General features: G+C 51.0%; 1 protein-coding gene across 2 annotated transcripts in view; it reads right to left on the bottom strand.

Moving 5' to 3' along the window:
• Nucleotides 1-19,776, bottom strand: part of PAPSS2 (3'-phosphoadenosine 5'-phosphosulfate synthase 2) — a 25,917-nt gene extending 6,141 nt beyond the window's left edge. The window contains exons 1-8 of one of the 2 annotated variants that reach the window (XM_015633809.1): nucleotides 19,696-19,776; nucleotides 6,359-6,464; nucleotides 4,728-4,963; nucleotides 3,904-4,042; nucleotides 3,524-3,642; nucleotides 3,291-3,404; nucleotides 2,535-2,646; nucleotides 912-932 (exon numbers count right to left, since the gene is read on the bottom strand). In XM_015633809.1, the coding sequence (XP_015489295.1) occupies nucleotides 912-932; nucleotides 2,535-2,646; nucleotides 3,291-3,404; nucleotides 3,524-3,642; nucleotides 3,904-4,042; nucleotides 4,728-4,963; nucleotides 6,359-6,464; nucleotides 19,696-19,716 (868 nt within the window). In that variant the 5' untranslated portion in view covers nucleotides 19,717-19,776. The remainder of the gene's footprint in view (nucleotides 1-911; nucleotides 933-2,534; nucleotides 2,647-3,290; nucleotides 3,405-3,523; nucleotides 3,643-3,903; nucleotides 4,043-4,727; nucleotides 4,964-6,358; nucleotides 6,465-19,695) is intronic. The other variant, XM_015633810.1, reaches the window with a different exon arrangement.
• Between the last annotated feature and the right edge of the window lie 244 nt (nucleotides 19,777-20,020).

The following is a 20,020-nucleotide window of genomic DNA, read 5'->3' on the forward strand; positions in this document are numbered from 1 at the left end:
GGGGTTTTTTCCCTTTTTGGGGTTTTTTCCCTTTTTGGGGTTTTTTCCCTTTTTGGGGTTTTTCCCTGGCTATCTCTATACTGCTCCTCGTCTTCTTTTACATCTCTGCGCTGCCCATGTTTAATCTGTTTTCTGTGTGAGACTGTCAGTGCACACATAGTTTCTAATTTCAGTGTTGTCCCTAAGTGGCCTGAAATCATCTTGGTTTTAAACCAGCTCTCCCAGTGTTCCGCTGAGGTCCTCCCATTTCTCCTTGGATATTCCAACGTTAATACAGGAGAATCATCTCTCCAGTGGGTTTCCAGTCACAAACAAATCACTGATTCAATTTCTTCTGATCTGACTGAAATCAGTTTGGGCCCTTGAGAGTTTTAATTTGAGGATTTTGACTATGATATAGATTTTTACTTTAATTTTTATTACAATATTGCTTTTACTTTAAATTAATGACTGGGTATCATTCATCAGCCAGGCAGCAATTTTCACGAATAATCATAATTATATTCACACAGGATCCAATCAATATCAGCTTCATACATTTAAATCATAGTAATAATGAATCAATGATGCCAGAACAGGGGGAAAAATTAATTATGAAACCAACAAATGCTGCTGAGAGCGAGGATCTTCAGGCTCCCTTTCCAAATGCAGGATGGAGAGGTAACCAAAGATCACTCCAGTGCAGGTAATTACAAAATTACACAACTGGGATCTTTGTGCAGACTGGTCCCTGGGACACAGGGTGTGTCGGGCCATGTCATAACTGACTGGATCATAAACGGGTCATGGCTGCAATAATTTCATAACCATTTCAATAGTTTAGTTTTTTTAATAAATCTCAAAAAATTATAGCCAAAAAGAATCTCAATTGAGGCAATTTGTGCAGAGCCTGAGAAGGGTTCCATACATACCAGCTACCGTGCGCCTCTTTCCTGGGAGAACACAAACATAATTAAGATAATTAATGCTCAGGGGCACGTTACAGAAACCATTTCAAGACTCAAAGCATTTAAAAGCTCCTGTTGGTGTGGCTGTGGTCCTCCACAGTGCTAGCTCACACCGAGTGTGGTCCAGCACCTCCACTGTCACTGTCACCCCTGCTGACAGAGCCGTGGGTCACCGGGGCATTGCTGTAGATCCACCCCCCCTTCCTGGTGGCCCTGCACAAAGCACATCCCCCACCTGCTGGGGCATTCAGGAGGGATTTAGTGCAGAGCTTGAGTAAATGCTCCCAAAAAACCACAGGAGCTGCCCAAACCATCACCCAGCCCAGGGTACAATGGCTCTGGGAAGAACAGGCTCAGGCCTCTCCTTGGCAGTGCCAGGCCCAGCCTCAGCACCTTGAGGTGGAGCCCTCCACCACTTCCCAAAGCTTCTGCAGGAGCACCTGGGTGTTCTCTTTCCCACTCAGATGGCACCCTGGGGGCCTGACCACACTGATGCAGAGTTTGGAGACCCTCGTGGAGACAGGGTGCACCAGGGACCGATGCTGCTGCCCTCTGCCACACAGACCTCGCTCTGGAGAGCTCATCCCTCTGCAAAGCTGCTCTCCTGGCCTTCATCCCTGCTCCCCACAGAGCTCTACAAACCCTGAACATCCGCCCACAGAGCTCAGAGGAGATGTGCTCAGGGATGTCAGCAGGTTTGGGGGGCACCCCAAAACCAGATACGCTCTGGAATGAGCCTCCGGCGCAAAGTACGGGGCTCTGGAGCAACGTGGCCGTCCCAGGGCACTCTGCGACCCCTCCAGGCACAACAGGCAGCTCAAAGACCACAGAGGAGGCTCTGATAACAGGGACATGTGCTTCTGAATGCTGTTTGCACACTGGGCAGGAGGTGAAAGGCTATGGTGTGTCTGGGAGCAGAGCCCCCACACAGACACTCCTGCGGTGCAAAGTGAGCAGTCCTGAGCTTTGCCTCTGCTGCACGGTGCCCAAATCTGAGCAGCAGCAGCAGCAAATCACTGCCCTGTGGGACCACAGGATCGTCTAGAAGGCATGCAGGGCTCAAAGGGACTTGTTCACCCAGGTCCCTGAGGGCAGAGATCACTGCCAGGTCTACAAACCCCAATGTGAGCGCCCCAAGTGAAGTCACAGCAACAGCGTCCACAGCTGAGAAACGGAGTGGAAACTGCTGTGCCCCAGTCTCAGCTGGGGATGGTCATCACCTGAGCCCTCTTTGCCTCTTCCAGGGAGGAAGCACCTCTAACAGGTGACTGCATAGGGAAATCAGATTCACTTTACCATGTTGGAGAGGCAGGGAAATGGGGTGGGGGGCAAAAGCAGGCTCTGCTCCTGTTCCTACAAAGCCTTCTCTCCTCCCACCCCCAGCTCAGCCTGGCAGCCTCCCTACTTCCCTGGCTTTGGGCTTGCATCTCTATTTACCCTGCTACAGCCAAGGAGCCACACAACAACTCCTGGAAGGTTTGAGCAGCACGGTGTGAGATGTCAGAGCTGTGAGCCAGGGCTGTGGCCACCTTCAGGAGCCCTGGTGTGTGCCCCAGGGCAGGACAGCAGGACACAGGGGATCCATACCGTTGAGCAGGGTGCCAAAGTGCAGCACTTGCAGGTACTCTGCCTCCCGCATGAATCCTGTCAGAGGAGTGGCCCAGCCTTCGCTCAGCACCTGCACCCACTGCAGATCCAGCTGCAAAACAAACCCAGGGGTCACACTCCTGCCACGCTCCTGTCACCGTGTCACGCTCAGAGGTTGCTTTTCCTTCCCTTCTGCTGAAACAGCATTTTCATTTTGTTTTGCTTCAAATACAGCACATTCATTAGGAGGAGAAAGACATGGGGGATGTAGCTCGGGGCTTTTTAAGCCAGACTCACACACTTTCACAGCAGGATTTAGAATCCCAGAATGGTTTGGCTTGGAAGGGATCTTAAAGCCCATCTCGTTCCACCTCCTGTCATGGGCAGGGACACCTTCCACTGTCCCAGGCTGCTCCAAGCCCCAAAGTCCAACCTGGCCTTGGACACTGCCGGGGATCCAGGGCCAGCCAGAGCTGCTCTGGGCACCCTGTGCCAGGGGCTCCCAAGATCCCATCTGTCCCTGCCCTCTGGCAGTTTGAACGTGTGGGGCTGTATGAGCACAGCAGAGGATATTGCAGCACAGGGTGGAGGCATGGCAGAAAATGGCTGAGGATCAGGATCCCACCTCAGCTCGCCATAAACCACAGCCACAAAAGATCAGGGCCATCAGAAGAACACACACATCCCTCTGGAAACATCCTCCTGGAAGTTTCCACCCTTGGAATAAATAGTGTCAGTACCCATGTGTGACAATACCTTGGTGATCTCCACCGCTGGCAGCTTCTCTGCCTCAGCCCGGACACTGCTGAGTTTATCCTCGGGCACAAACAGCTCCAGAACATCCTTGACTGAGCCTTGGGGCACGATGTTCTGTAAGACAGAGACAGGCAGCACTTGTGACATGCTGGTTTTCACAGGCACACCAAAAAGGCAATGTCCCTAAGCAGGCTTCCAAAGCTGCCAGTGATGGTGACATAAGAGTGACCCACCTGTGCTTGGAGGAGCTCCACGACCTGCTGGATGCACTCAGACACCGATGCAACGTTTGTTTTCACCACCAGCTCTGGAGCTTCGGGTTTCTCATACTCTGAGTCAATCCCCGTGAATCCTACGGGCAATTAACCCCCAAATTAAATTTATTTAATGGAACAATCAGTGCCTTAGAGCCAAGAACGCTATACAAACAACCTGGGGGCATTCAACCGTGCTGGGTACAAGTGACACTTGTGACAGCAAGATTAGGGGAACAGGATCCTCTTGTGCACTACAAAGGGCTTTTAGACACCCACCCCTATCTGTGGCACTGCCAGGATGAGGAATCCAAAGCTTTGGCAAGCAAAAGGCAAAATAAGATCCCACTCCTCTGTACCTTTGATCTCTCCAGCTCTTGCCTTTTTGTACAGGCCCTTCACATCTCTGCTTTCACAAATATTTAGAGGAGCATCTACAAAGATTTCGAAGAAAGGAAGTCCAGCTGCCTCATGAATTTTCCGTGCGTTTTGACGATCCTGTTTGAAGGAAGATGGGAAAAATATGAATTGCAGCATAAAAACCTCCCTGGACTTTGACACGAGTAAATTAATCTCTCTTACAGATTTATTAAATGTACACTAGTTCTAATAAGGGTTTTTCATCTCACCTTCTTCCTTTCTTTTAAAGACACTTTAAAAAAAAAAATTGTCAAAATCTACAACTTCAATCTGTTTTCATCTTTTCCCATGCAAAACCTCAAGATCTTTTTGTTAGGCAGAACAGCAAAACTTGAGATTGTGAATAATTATCTGCCCTATGTCAAAAGGGTCAGACCAGATGATCTTAGAGGTCTTTTCCAACCTTAGTGGTTCCTTGATTCTACGAAGAAAGGAACTGCTTGCATCAGCCTGATAACAGCAGCTACGGAAGAGAAAATCGCAGCCAAATCTTTTTCCAAAAGAGCAGCGACAGCTCTAGGACAGGATGCTCTTCTGTGACCCTCTTCTGCTTCTGAGGAGTTAATAGCAGGGAGATCTTAAACTCCTCTTGGCTTCTCATCAATTTAGAACACTGAATTTATCCAGCCCTCCAAGCTCCGCTCGCGTGCTGTCGTGTGTCAGTGGTGTTCTACGAAACATCCCACGGTGGATTTAGGAAGCCCTCTCCAGAAATCGTCTTCATCATCTGAGGTGAAGCTGAGAAGAGAGCAGGATCTCTCACCTTTGTGAAGGGGGAGATGAAGCTGGTGATGCAGATGAGCCCCGCGTCGGCGAAGAGCCGTGCCACCTCGGCGATGCGCCGGATGTTCTCCTCGCGGTCCTGGGCCGAGAAGCCCAGGTTCTTGTTCAGGCCGTGCCGGACGTTGTCGCCATCCAGGGAGTAGCACGGGATGCCATGAGCCACCAGGTACTCTTCCAGAGCAAAGCCAATGGTTGTCTTGCCAGCTCCAGAAAGGCCTGGGGGAGGCAGAAAAGTGAGGGGTCTGGTTTGAGGTCAAGAGAGACCTTCAAGGTTTGAAAGCGAGAGCGCAACTGTGACACGGGCGGACCAAACTCCTTCTGTCTGAAGTCCCCCACCTCATTCCTTCCTAAAGGAATTCATCCTCCACAGAGCCCTTTTCAACCCTTTTTGTTGAAGGGGTAGCATGAATGGCATGAGAAAAGCACCTACAGCCCAACCTCTGAGGGATCCAACCCAGCAGTGCCTCTTGCTCGGCCGTGCTGGGACACGTGGGTTCCAGGGTGCAGGGGAGGGTGGAAAGGATGGATTCCTTCAGGTCTCTCTGCATCTTCCTCCCCCTGCTCCTACTGTCATGAGCCCACTGCTCTCCCATTCTGAACCCAAGGAGAGGCTCTTGCTGCAGCCACGTGGAGTGGGACAGGCTCCAGCAGCAAAGGCCCCTCGTCACTTCCTTCTCTAGGTGTGTATTTCAAAGAATAATCGTCAGCCAGGCGAGCTCAAACCTTTCAGACACGAGATTTTTGAGCAATACTCAAAAAAAGGAAGGAAATTGCCTTGGCTTTGGTTTCAGAAACTATATAAAAGCAGATTGGGCACTTCAGAATTGAGGAGGAGAACAGAACAGAAATGTGCTTTAATCCAGGATCTACAACCTAAGGTGACAGGAAGGCAAATCAGAATGGCTTTACAAATCCTTCCAAGCACGTCCTTCAACATCTTCCAGCAGCCAAAGAAAATGCCAATGTTTAACAAGCAAAGGAACAACTGGACAACTGGCAAAAGACAGACTTGTCTAAATATTAGAAATGAGAAATTCAACTGTCATTTCTGGCAGCCCCTAATCCTCAAACAATGAGTTTATACTTCAAGGCAGAAGAGAAGGGCAACAAAACAAATGCAAGGGATTGCTTCAGCGTGACTCTGTGGCTGGGAGTGTTTATTCTCCAGACAAGGTGACTGCCTCGTGCTGCCTCAAACACAGCAGACCTATATGTCCCAATAAACTTCCCACCGCTCCAGAATGAAAACATCCGCGTTTTGGACAGCCCTGGGTATGTTCCACTGCCAAAGACCGGCTGGATTTGAGCCAAGGCTTCCTCAGCTACACACTTGGGAACAACAAGTGCTACCCCGAGGGCCTCTGACATGTTCAAAGGAGCCTGATAGCAGCTGGGAAATCCATAAAAACATTAGTTATGGGCAGCAGCTGCCAGGGAGAACATCTTGCTGCGCCAGCACCGCGTGTCTGCGTTTCCCACGTGGGGATGTTTTGCAATTCCCGGCTCGCAGGGAATGCTGACGTTTCCTGCAGATCCCAAATCCCCACCTGCCAGCCATTCTCATGGAGTTTCACAGGTGAGGCCACGCTTTCACACCCAGCCAAAAAATACCTGTGAGCCAAACCGTGCAGCCTCGGAATCCTCCCCTGGTGCCGACAACTTGTCCTCTCTTACTCCTGCTGACATGATGGGCTTGGTAAACCACGTTGGTGGATCCCTGAGAAAACAGAGCAGAACAAAGCGCTTCTGTTACCTTTGCTGCTCTCAGTGCAAAAGGAAATCTCTGCTGGGACAAAAGGATGGGAGGGAAGTGCGAATTCATTAATGAGCCAGCATGGTGAACTCTGGTGCTTTGGCCTGAGTTGGATTTCTGTCTCAGAAGCGCAGACTCATTTTTTGGAGGTTCTCTGCCTCTGCCCAGGGTGTTTCTGGTGGTGATGCCTTCGTGCCAGCAGGGAGGAGGGAGAAGGTGACTGGCTCTGCTGCAGGAGCACTGCCAGGTGACTGATCCCCCTGCGGGCAGGCAGGACACAGAGTCTGGGCAGAGACGCCCTCCCTGCCTTCTCGACACTTTCAAACACAGACAGACTCACCTATTATTTTAATCAGGCTTGAAAAACGAGAGCGACTTCAGGTGCTAATTTACTGGCTGTGTAACAGGAGAACTGCAGCTGGGGCAGGAGCAGCACCGAGCTGGGCACGCCATGGGAGGCAGAGGAAGCCACCCCTGACGTGTCCATGTGCATTCCCAAGCAAACAAAGTGCCAGCACAACGCTGAGCCACAGGCCTGAATTCTGGTGCTTCCTAATCCTGGTGGTTCCTAACCTTGCTGAGCCCAGAGTCTCTGCAGGGCTGCAGGTGAAACAGCCTGGCTGTGCCCTGCAGCTCCAGCAACAGCACCTCCACGAGGAATGTTCCACGTGAAATATCCACAGGACCCTGTTAATTGTGAGGATGATGTTCCCAACTGAGGCATGCAAGGGAAAGAACAAGAAGGGAACAAGGATATAGATATATCCTGGATACATATGCAGAGAGAGAGAGAGAAGAGAAGGTTGCACAGAGACCTCATGGAACTTTCCAGTATCTGAGGGAGTCTACGGGGAAGCTGGAAAGGGACTGTTCATCAGAGTGACAGGACAAGGGAAATGGGCTCAGACTGAAAGAGGAGGGAGAATTTAGGTTAGTTATACTGAAGAAATCCTTCCCTGTGAGGTCAGGGAGCGGTGCCCAGAGAAGCTGTGGCTGCCCCTAGATCCCTGGAAGTGTCCAAGGCCAGGTTGGACACTGGGACTTGGAGCAGCCTGGGACAGTGGAAGGTGTCCCTGCCCATGGCAGGGGTGGCACTGGGTGGCTGTAAGGTCCCTTCCAACACAAACCAGCACTTCTATAAAAAGCCCAAAACATCTCTAGACCTGCCCCTGAGAAGGTGAGTGAATGCTGCACATGCTGTGACTCAGAGAACAAGAGATAAAGAGCTCAAGACTTGCTTTCTGTGGTTTGTTCCATTTTGTGGTATTTTCTTTTGCTGGGGGGTGTGGGTATCAAAACTTTGAACAGTTTGAGCTCGCAAAGGTGAGACAGCACCACCATGGATTAATTTTCTCCCATCCCCAGGAGTTCAGGCCGTGTCCCGTGGGAGATGAGCCACGGTAACGTCCGTGCCTCAGGAAGATGCAGGATCTGGCACACTCCTACACGGCTGATGTAAGGAAAGTGTTCTAAGTACAGGTTGTTGTGCCATAAATCTGCACTGGGTGAGCATCTCAGAGATGTTATTTTGCATGCTGGCACCTTTGGGAGCTTGGGAAAGCACCAGTGAGGGAATTTTTGCAATTCAGCAACACTGTCACACCTCTCCCACCTGCTGGGAGCTCCAGATGGTACCAAACCCCTCAGGTTTTTCTGCTCTGTTCATAAACTTCCCAGGAAACTCTTCCCAACCCTGAGCAACTGGATGGCTGGGCTGGGAATGGACTCTTGAGTGGGAAAGACCAACTTCCCACCTCATCATCCACCAGCTAGGAATGGTTTGGGAAGCCAGAGCTGAAGTGTGGTGGAAGGGAGTGAAGGCACCAGGAAAACTGATCATTAATGGCCTGAGAGCAAATCCTGGAGAGATTTTGCCTGGGAAGAGCATGTCCTGCAAGAGGGTTGGGAGGCAGAGAGAAGCAGGGGATGGGGTTTAATCAGATGCAGGGCTGTGCTACTGATTTGACTCTTGGGGTTTTATCCCTGTCACGGCAAATCAAACGTGTTTAAGCAGATAATAATAAACCTGGATTTGGGCCCTAAAGCAGGGACAATTTAGGACACCGGAAAGCAAATCTTGGAATAGTCTGGGTCAGTGAAATGAGGTTTGGGAGAGGAGCTTCTGACTTATAAGTCAGCCCCAAACAAGGCTCCAAACAAGGCAATAAATGTCCCAGCAGCATCTCCGAAGAAGGGCCATGCATCCCCTGCCAGACAGATGGTTAAAGATGACACCACCACACTCTCCCCATTCCTTGGAAATCTGCTGTTTGGCCCTGTCTGGATGAGCTCAGTGCTCAGCCCACCCTGCCTTACTTCATCCAGGAAATGAGAAAAAAAACAAACACGTCGCTCCAAACCTTGGACTGAGGCTGCAGCAGACCAAGAAACCAAATCCTAACTCTGCTTTTGGTCTCCCCTCCCACTGAACCCTTCCATGAGGTTGGCAAACAGGGAGACACCAGGATTTTGGCTGTCTTTAGGATCAGGCTTGACTGAGCTGCCCATCAAGGGTCTCTTGGCTCAATTTCCAAAGGGAAGAAGCTTTTCATCAACCACTCTGGTGGGACTCTGCTGCCCTGCTGTGTGAGAGCAGGTTGCAGCCAGAGCCCAGTGATCCTCCTGAATAAAGAGATGTGGCCTCTGAGATAGGAAAGTCTTGCTGGAAATTAGAAGCCATCAGTGTCCTCTGCTCTGAGAGCCACCATTGCTCAATTCATAGCATCCAAAAAAGTGACCTCAGCTCTTTCTGAAGTAATTAGCCCTGGAAGGGAGTAGCTGTGCTTGCCCACATAAATTACGTGTGACTACTCAAGGAGATCTTATCAGGGAGCATCTTCTCTCCTCACCTGACAGTTAAAGGCACGAGGTCTGTGGGGCCTCTCCCAGACATCACCGATGTTTGTTGGGAGCAGAACCACTGCACATTTAACAGAAAATGCACCAGACAAGAAACATTTATAATCATAGACTTATTGAGGTGCTGAGGTTGGAAAAGACCTTTAAGATCATCAAGTCCAACCATCAAACCAGCACCACCACCGTGTTCACCACTAAACCATGTCCTCAAGGGCCATATCCACATGTTTTCTGAACACTTCCAGGGTGTTACAGATTTCACCACCTGCCTGAGCAGCCCATTCCAATGTTCTACAACACTTCCCATGAAAAAAAGTTTCCTAATATCCAGTCTAAGCCTCCCCTGGCACAGCTTGAGCCCTTAGCCTCCTTTGCTCCAGGCTGAGCCCCTTTCCCAGCTCCCTGAGCTGCTCCTCATCAGAACCCCTCCCCAGCCTTGGTGCCCTTTTGGGTTTAGGGTTGTCCCAACAAATTGCATGGATGTTTTGCCATCTCCCACTAGGAATCCAAGTATAAACTCTGGTCCTTGGGGCAGCAGCTCCTCCTGCCTCCACATCCCCGGTTCTTCAACCAGCACCTCCGTGGCTGCATCACGACCGGGAGCATGGCAAGAAGCAACTGCAAGTGCCACGTTGCACAGCTGAGGGGTGGAAATGAAGGACATTTGAGAGATCCCACAACACCCTCAGGCCAGCCCTTGCTCAGAGAAGGCAGAGCTCTGTGATGCTGCAGAAGAAGATGAGGCACCAGAAAGCCATGCTGGCCATGGCGGTGGCCCAGCAGGTCCAAGCCCGTGTCCTTACGGCGCCCTCACTTCACCCCTGCCTGCTGCAGCTGGCACAGGCACAGACCTGGAAGCTGTCCAGGAGCTGCAGCAGCATCCTGCTCCAGAGAGGGACTCGCTCCCCAAACCAGGGATGGTGCTGAGGCTGCGGAGCGCCGCGCTGCGAAGGGCACGTTACTCACCCGTCCGGCTCATTCAGCACCAGCATCCAGCTGGCAGCGCTCAGGGCCCCGGGGAAACCCTGACCCAACAGCCAGGGCAGGGTCAGGACTCCCCCAGCTGCCTTTTTATTTATAGGGCATGCTCACAGCACCAGGAATATGATTCATTTTTTTTCCAGTCAAGCGTTTCACACACGCCCTATTTCGGTACCGTGGCCTGGACATGTCTCCAGGAAGGAAAAATTAGATCAAAATAAAAATAGAGGCTTTCAAAATGTTTTCAGCTGATCCTATTTGCAAATGGTAGAATGGGCTTTTAAAATAATAGAATGATCAAGCAAGCCTTCACTTGCACAGGCAAGCTGTGGGATCAAGCACATGGAGGGATTATTGGGGTGTCCTGCACAGGGTCAGGAATTGGACTTGATGCTCCTTGTGGGTCCCTTCCAGCCCAGGAGATGCTGTGATTCTGAGTTTGAAGTCAAACATTTCCCTAAGCCTCAGGAGAATGAGCTACCCTATCATTAAAGAAACTCTCCCAACTCCTGCCATCATACTGAAAAAAAAATAAATTAAAAGTATTTGTTCATACCAGTTGCATTTGAAGTATAAGAATTACATTTATCATATTTTTCCTTAAAAATTATTTTCTTCTACCAGGGCTGCTCTGGAAAAAGGGCAATACTGTATCCATGAGCAACCAGAGGGGAAAGCCTCCTGCAAAAGAGTCATTTGCTGAAGAAGAGCAAAAGTGATACTCCAAAGAAAAGGAGGAAGAGAGGAAAAAGGGGGGTTTTGTCTGTGGCAGCAAAGATTTGATTACAGTCCTATTGAAGAACAATGGAGAAACCTTGGCATCTCTCACACCCTAGCTTAGCTCTTGTAACCCAAAACCCATGGACTTTCCCCAAATATTCACTTACTGCACTGAGGCAGAAAATGCCTCAAACCCAGCCCCATTCTTCCCCAAGGGAAAACCCCAGCAAGGCAGGGTTACCCTGGAAATTCTGCCTGTTTAACCCCTCAGGATGCAGGCCCAGATGGGGAAGTGGGACCTTGCAAGCATCTTTTGTACTGCCCACCTTCCTGCTCCCCTGCTGCTGTCCCTGCTGTGCCACCACCTCCCTGTTTCAATGCTGGTGTCCCCCTGTTCCCTGCCCATGGGATGAGCCTCCTTTCCCAGCTCCTGGAGGTGAGCAGGAACCTCTCCAGACTGAGCTCTGAGGTTGCCAGCATTCCCTGTGCTGGGCAGGAGGCTGGACTGGGATCCCTTTCTCCACCCCGTGCTCTGAATGAAGCCCAGCAGACTCAGTCTCTCCTTGGCACTCGCAGCCTGCTCCTCTTGGCATCACCCCCAGGGCCCTGCCAGGAATGAAATACAGGAAACCCTGAGGAGAGAGCAGCAGAGCCATCCCAGTGCCCCAAAACAAGCGGCCTTTCAGCCCGGAGACAGACAGCTGGAGATGCCAAACGCCGCTAACACACGAGATTTTCAAGCTGCTGTTAAACTGAAGCCGTGTTTTCTTAAGCCACAGGAATTTCTGAGCTCTTAGCAAGACCTTATTTGCTGATGGCAGCTCAAATATTTTCCTCTTGGCATAAATTCGCACGGCTTGGGTTGTCACAATCAAGTTTTGTGACAAACCAACGCTGGCACACGAAAAAAAGGGAAGAAAATCAACAAAACCAGGCTCATGTTCCAGTAACTTCCCAAATCAGATGCTGATTTCTACACTGTGAGTCCAAATCAGCAGTTGGGTACTGAAATCTGCCTCTCTGAAGACTCCCAGCTCAGGCGTTTCCTTATCTTGGAATGAGATGATGTCACTACTCCAATTTCCTCGATGCAGAAAAGCTACTGACTCATCCTGTGCTCCTGCATTTTTGGGATAAACTTGTAAGGCCAGGACAGATGTTATAAAAACAATCACCACCCCCCACCATCTTCATTCCTGAAATCTCAAAGGACAGCTGCAGGGGCAATAAATATTTAACAAACAAAGCATTTTGTCAGGCACTGACAAAAATGACCATTTAAACACAAAAACCTCTCCATGGTTGCCCAATGTTTAATATTCAGAGCGGTTCTGCTACATGATCTCCCCCAGATGAACCCTCCTGAGCAGTTGGGCCCCTGCTCCTTTTGCAAACAATGGGTTTGACATTGCAGAACTGCCTTGGTTTGATGCCTGCCAGGAAAACCACCCAGAACACGCAGCTCTGCTTCCCTACCTTCCCCTGGAGACAAAGATCCGGTTCCAGAAATGAGAAACTGAGTATCAGCCCCTCAGGTTGCAAGGACAAGAGGAAAAGAAGGCACAGGTACTGATTCTGACCACACATTAACTTCAGTGACATAAAGATTTCCAGGTAGGAATTGTATTCATGTGTAAATTTATTTTTCCCCTGCCCCTGAATATGAGATTCGGGAATTTAATTAGTAGGTTGTGGTTCTGTATGGCAAATCTGGAACTGTACATGCCCTGCCTCCTGCCATGGCAGGACAGGCACCCTGAACCTAAAACAGGTCTCAGTGATGTGAGACCTTTTACTGTGCCTGACACATCCCTCTCAGGAAAGAAATCCTCTGTCTTTAGAGAAGCTCCAGTGGTTCTTGTGGTTTCACAACCAGCAGGAGCTGCAGAGGATCTGTGTCTCAGGCAGCTTCATCAGGTTTTAAAATACATCTATTTCTGAGTCCAGGGCAGGGAATGGAGCTGGGGAAGGGGCTGGAGCCCCAGGAGCGGCTGAGGGAGCTGGGAAAGGGGCTCAGCCTGGAGCAAAGGAGGCTCAGGGCAACCTTCTGGCTCTGCACAACTCCCTGACAGGAGGGGACAGCCAGGGGGGGTCGGGCTCTGCTGCCAGGGAACAGGGACAGGACAAGGGGAAACGGCCTCAAGCTGTGCCAGGGGAGGCTCAGCTTGGACACCAGGAGGAATTTCTCCATGGCAAGGGAGCTCAGGCCTTGGCAGGGGCTGCCCAGGGAGGTTTGGAGTCCCCATGCCTGGAGGTGTCCAGGGAAGGGCTGGACGTGGCACTCAGTGCTCTGGGCTGGGGACAAGGTGGGGATCAGACACAGCTTGGACTCCACAGGCTGGGAGGGATTTTCCAGCCTCAGTGACCCTGTAAAAGAAATTCTTCTGTGAGGCTTCTCCTCTGCAGGACCTTGTGAAAGGGAAAAGCTGGGCTCCAGCCCAGGCTGGTGGGCTCTCAGTGCTGTGGCCACACCGTGCCTCTCCCTGCCCCAGCTTGGATGCCCACCCTTGAACCCAGAGTTTTGTTCCCCACGTGCCTGACTTTGCAGTGGTCAGTGGTCACCAGCTGGCCATGGGACACCTCTCTCCACCTCAGCATCTTTTTTAGGGCTTTCAAAGTGCAAAAGCAGCAGCAGGAAGGAGCGCAGGGGAACTTGGCCAGGAGCACCGCACAGGACATGGTTAAATGGGGGAACTTTGCCTGGCGAGCCAAAAGTTCACTAGGCTGGAAAAAATCACGACAATGAATTCAGGGAAGGAAAATTCATCAAGGACTATCAGGAGGAAAGGCACAGCCTCTGGTATCTCAGGTCATAAATCAGTGGAAAGGGGGACAATGCACTGGTGTCCCAGCCTTAAACTCTTTCCTGGCTCCCACTCTCAGCTGCTGCTGGGAACAACAGACAGGGCCAGATCGTCCCCTCACTCAGCACCTCCTCAGCCCCTTGGAATTGTCCTGCATAAGGACAGGGCTGTTCTCACTGCTGTACCACTGAATGTGCCTCTCTACAAAACCAGCTTCAGGAGACAAGCACAAGCTGAGGACTTCAGGAGGATGAAGTTGCCCCATCTCCCTGTGCATCTGAGCCGTACAAGCTGCAACATGGGCTTTCAAATGTGTGAGTGCACACAGGGTCACCTAGACCCTGGCCTAGGTCAGCACTGAGGGTGTTGGACCCTTCCTGAACAAGTGGATGCTCAGCATTTCCCCTACCCCTTCCCAAAGCAGGTGTAGACACAGCCCTTGGTCATTCCACGCTGCTCAAAGGTTGGTCCAAGGACAGCTCCACATTTTCCTCGCAGATTATTGTTAATTGGTCCCTCAAAAGTTCATGCAAACTCCCAGCATCTCTCAGAGGGTGGCATCACCCCAATTTTACAACCACAGAAGGGTAGTGGTGACTAAGACCAGCAGCAGATGAAGACTTCAGCTCCCACAATATTTAAGACGTAAAAATGACATCACTTGTTTGAAGAGCAGCCCCCCTGGACTTCAGACTGCACCTCTGAGAGCTCAACACCCCTCACATCCATCCCCAGGGTCTCAGATCAGCTTTCCAGAGATGCAATGAGCTGTCCCAGCCGTGGCTGGGGGGACTCATCATGCCCAGACGCAGGTGCCCAGCTCAGCCCTCCTCAAAACTGACTTTTTCCCCCCTCTTCCCATGCTCACTGGCAATACAACCTAATGATCTTCCCATCAGAAGGGCTGGGCAGGCCAAAAAAATTACCTCCCACCCAAAAACACGTTTTGCACCACAATGGGAAGCTAAAATACAGTTTGATATAGAAGAAAACATTTTGTTCTGCCAGAGAGGCCGCAAAGACCTCCAGGTCAGAAAGTCTTGGAAATGTAGGTGCAGATTGCTGTTTTCCAGCAATGCACAGAAAAAGCTCATCTCAACAACCCACAAAGCGCTGCAGCTAGCAGAAAATAAAATCAAATCTGTGTAAACCAACTCCTTCCTCAAGCTCTGCTCTCTAAAGGCATTTTGGCACCCACTCAGCAGACAAAGCTTTTGACACATGGAGCTGTAACCGAGCCAAGCTGCGAGCAAAGACCACTCTGGGAGGGACAGGAGGCAGTGCTAGCAAGGAACTACCAGCCCCACAGGCAAATCCCAACTTCCCAGCATCCCGTGGCATGACGCACACCCAGGGCTTTTTTTGCATCCCTCCTTTTGTTAATGATACACCCCGTGTAAATTTTCACTTGGAAATGATTAAGCTGTGAAACCATTAAGGAGCTATTTCTCACTCCCTTCGGCTGTGACACCCTGCTCACGATAACAGCAAAATCATAAATGGTAACTTGAATTACACAGCCTTTTTCTTAATGGATTTTTGAGAAGCAAAGTGTATGAGCAGTGTGACCAAAGTACAGGTTCAAGCATTCACACAGGCCCTGCACGCTTCTTATCTCTGGGGACATGTAGAGCTGTAAGTTTATCTAAAACACTTGGTTTCAGATAGGCAAGGGCTTTTCATTTCTAAAGGCACCCTCCAGTATCAATATCAGCCCAGTTAAAATTAAAAAAAGAAGTAAATATTCCAGTGTTTGTCTTGAAAACTCTCCAGAAAAACAAAATCCCCGTGGCCTAAATCTAAGCTGCAGCTGCAGTGCACATGTCTGGGTAGTGTGGGTTCTTCAGCATCACTTGCTGATGGAGTAAATGCTCTTGCAGGGGCACGGATGGAAACCTACACCTGCATTAGGGGTTTTAGCACCACCTGTGACCGGCTGGGACTTGATCTGTGCAGCCTGAGAACCAGAGGAGGCTGGAGTCTGTGTTTATGCCGGACCCAGCAGCAGGGCAGGAAGGAACACGCTGGCTCCCAGTGCTCCCACTGCAGGAGTTACAGCCGGGTTTCTGTGCCTTGGCCACCCCCTCCGGATGGCAGCACCGCTCCAACCACTGCAGCACCAGCAGAGGTGCTCAGACCACACCAGGATGCTTATTTAATTCCCCGACCCCTGGAGGGCTCAAGCATGGAAAGGAGAAGGCATTTGTGTTTAGGAATTTGCAACTTTTCTTCCCTGAAATCCCCCAAACTGAGCCTGCCTGCTCTTACAGAACAGAGTGTAGTTATTAAACACTGGTCTGCCACACTGGCAGCCCAAGAGAATGAAACAGCAAGGTGGGGGCAAGAGACTGGAAAGAGAACTTTCTAATAGGGAAGGGCTTTAGAAGAAATTGGAAGAAAAGGGATGAAAGTTATAATCAACAAAGCAACAAAAGTTAACCATCTCACCTTTCCATGGTCTGCGAAGAAAAGAGATATAAAGCAAACAAAGTAACAGAAAATAACCCAAGAAATCCCAAGCATGCAGTGAGCAGCTGGAAAACAATCACCTTTGGATGTCACGGTGCAGTGAGTTGGGCACCGTGTTCCACAGAATAAATCATGCTGTAAGAGCCAGCAGCTTGTGACTCGCTGGATAAAACATGAGTTTTGGACAAGTCACTTTCTTGAGTGACTCAACACAGGGCAAGCCACACTAATTCCCTGAAATCAGGGCTTTGCTGCCCTGTCCCCCAGGCAGTGTCACTGCGATGAGCTACTCAGAGCTGCTTTGAAAATAAACATCTTTCAAGTTGTTTTGCTCTCTACATTCAAGGCAACAGCTAAGACGAAGTGTGAGAGGAGATGAATGCACGGATTGGGTGTTTTAATAAGCTTTTTCTTTCATGTTGCTTGGCAGTTAAATTGATGGAGATGTACATATGTTCCTGCTCCGCCTGGGGTATCACTCAGTCCATCTGAACTCTGCCCTGCAGCTCTGGTTTTGTTTTTTTTTCAACATGAGAGTAGTTTTTAGGCAAAGAAACTAAGCCTCTTTCCTCAGGGTTGACATCTGATCTTGTGGGTTTGTTGCTCCTCTTTAAAGAAATTTAAATGAGCCCACATGATTTGCACATAAGCCCTACCCAAGCACAAGTGAGCTAGCAGAAGTCAGAGCTCCGTGACCCGCGGGAGCACATCCCGCTGCAAGCCAGGGATGCCACACCAGCCGGATTCCTGGAGATGCTCTGCGAGCCCAGGCAGGTGACACCCCTGAAACATTTCCCCTGAAAAAGGCAGTGTCAGTACTGGGCTCTCATTCTCCCCAAGCAAAGCAAAGGCACCTGAAAAGAAACTTCACCCAAAAAGCTGCAAAGGCACCCAAAGAGAAACTTCACTGCCCGGGGGCAGGACCCAATGCCTCCATCCCACGAGATGTGCTGAGCTGCACCTTCCACACAGCCCAGGGGACACAGAGCAGGGCAGGCAGTCACCCTGACTGTGGCTCTGGCCTCTGTGGCAAGCTTCCCTGGAGCTCCCCTGGAGCACAGGGCACCAGCCGTGTCCTCCTGGCCGTCAGGAAAACGCCGCTCGGCGGGCACAGGGAGCGAGCTGCGGAAATACCTGCGGGGAGAACCAGCTGCTCTTTTGACAGAGCTCAAAGAGCCCCTCAGCCCTGAAAGCCACGCTGTGCAAGAGCCCACACAATAAACAAGAGCAGGCCCACAGCCCCACCTCCCTCACTGCACTCCCTTCACGGTGTGCTTGCTCCTGAGAGCAGGGCTTGCCACTGAGGCACACAGGAGGGCTGTGTGAGGAACACCAAGGCCTCAAGGTCATCATTACAGAGCGTTCTTCTGCCCAAAAAGTCAGTCCTGAAACTGGCCAGAAATGAATGCTTTCTGTCAGGGAGGGCTGGGAACAGGAGGGTGCTGCCTGGCACGTAGAGGACTTCATGCCTCTTGCAGTGAAATGAGCAGAAATGAAGGGAGCACAAAGCGTTTCCATATTAACCAGCCAAAGAGAGATTCCTGCACACCAAGGCTCTGGTCCTCACACAAGGCAGAATTAAGGTGCCATTTTTAAGGACAGCACATGCAGAAGTGGAAAAAGAAAAAAAGAAGTTTTCTTCTTTACACCTTACCATATTATCAGTTAATAAATAGGTGTGCAATTAAAGCATCCTCACACCACATTCAAACTCCAAGAACATTTATTCAGGCTGAGTTTAGGATTTAAATCCTGGGCTTCTAGTTATCCAGCTTGCAAAATGAGGAACTCTGTCAAATAGCACAGTAGTTCATCTCACAACAGCTGGCACTGCTGTGCCTTTCCAAAACTGACAGCTGATCAACATCACCTGCAAACCCCAGCTCTGACATCCCCTCAGCTGGTGAATAAAGCTGGTGACAACCAGCCTCACAGAACCTGGTCACATCATGAAACTGTGATAAAACCCGAGGTTTTTGTAGCAACAAGGATTATTTGGGAGTAATAAGGATTTGTGTTATTGGGAGAAGAAAGAATGGGGAAGAAGAAGGGGCAACAGAAGGATAATCCTACTGCTGTATCAATAGGGATTTCAACAGGATAAATGATTGTGTCTTCATTTTAAAATGGAACACCTTTGGCTGTTGCAGCTATGAAAGGTGTCACGACAAATCGTCTGTGGGCACAAAAAAAAAAAGTCAAAGTGAACAAAGCGAAATTCCCTATCCATGCCTTTGATATAAACTGGAGCTGGTTGAAACCAAGAAGCTGCTGAGGTTGCAGTTCGGAGACAGAACTTCCTTTACGTTCTGTGCAAACGCATCTTCCTGGAAGGGGACTGGAAGATCACTAATGGGACATCACCGTTTCACCATCGCTCCCCAAACCTTTTGTAATTAGCGAAATCACGCCTTTTCTCACTCCATCAGATAGATACCTGGCAGATAAAGACACCAAAATCCGCCTACAGCTGTCAAGCTGATAGCATCTGTTTTGACAGCCACGGCACAAAGGTCAGTCACAAACTCGCTTATAAAGGTCATTTTTCCAGCAATAAACAGAACTCCCATACACAGCCTACGGCTCGCACCTCCCCTGCCTGAAATAATCCCTAAACCACAGGTTTTTGCGTTTCCAAGAACACCCTGCCACACAGGCGTGCCTTGTTCCGTGTGGTTTTGGGTGCATTCCTCCCAGGACAGATTACCACTGTGTCCAAAATCCATCAAATCCATCGGAAAACTTTATGGCAAACTTAAAGAAATAGAAAACCAACCGGCAAAAAGCAGCCCGAGAGACTTACGTCAAGATTTCTTCTGGTTCTGATTTAAAACCTGGAAAACGTATGCGCAGCCAGAGGGACCCAGAGCTCCCATCCCAGATCCAAGGAGTAGGGGAGGGCAGCTGGCAAGCGGAACGCGATGTCTGGCCGCGGCTGCGATTTGCAATTTTAATTTCTAACTGAGCTGTGCCCTGGCTATGATTACTTCTCTCTGCTGCGCTCGTTCCACAGCGCTGGCTGCGCGGCGATGCTGAGAGCCCGGCGGTGCCGGGACTCCTTTCCCCGGCCGGCACCGGGACACCCAAAAAGCCACGAGCGAGGCCCGACCTCGGGCTCCTCCCGCCGGGGGACACCCGGCTGGGCACAGCGGGACAGGTGCGGGATGCGGCCGAACGCCAGCGGAGGATGCTCGCACCGTGCCCCGCCGCCCGAGTGATGGATGGGGCTGGGCAGCAGCTCCGGAGCGCCGCCGGACCGGCCCGGCTGCCGCTGCCCGGGGATCCCAGCGCAGGACAGGGAGAGGGACAGGGAGAGGGACCGGCAGGGACCGCCCGCCCCCCGCTCCCCGGCGCGTCCCTACCGTGTGCTCGCCGTTCGACATGGTGCTGCGGCGGCGGGCCCGGCGGGCCGGGGCTATAAGGGCTGCGGGACACGTAGCGCGGCCCTGGGCCGGCCCCTCTCGCCCTGCGCCCGCCCCCGCCCCCGCCTCCTCCGGCCCGGCCCCCGGGGAAAGCGGGCAGGGCGCTCCGGGCCGGGGGGAGCGGCACCCGGACCCCGACAGGGGAAAGCGCCCTCGAATGAAGCGCTGGGGGCTCTCCTGCCACTGCTCGAGGAGAGGGAGGAGGAACAGCAGCCCGTACAACACCGGCGAAAAAGCGAAAGGGCGAAAAAGCACCTCCCGAGGA

Source organism: Parus major, chromosome 6 (assembly GCF_001522545.3).
Source record: "Parus major isolate Abel chromosome 6, Parus_major1.1, whole genome shotgun sequence".
Classification (NCBI taxonomy): Eukaryota; Metazoa; Chordata; class Aves; order Passeriformes; family Paridae; genus Parus; species Parus major.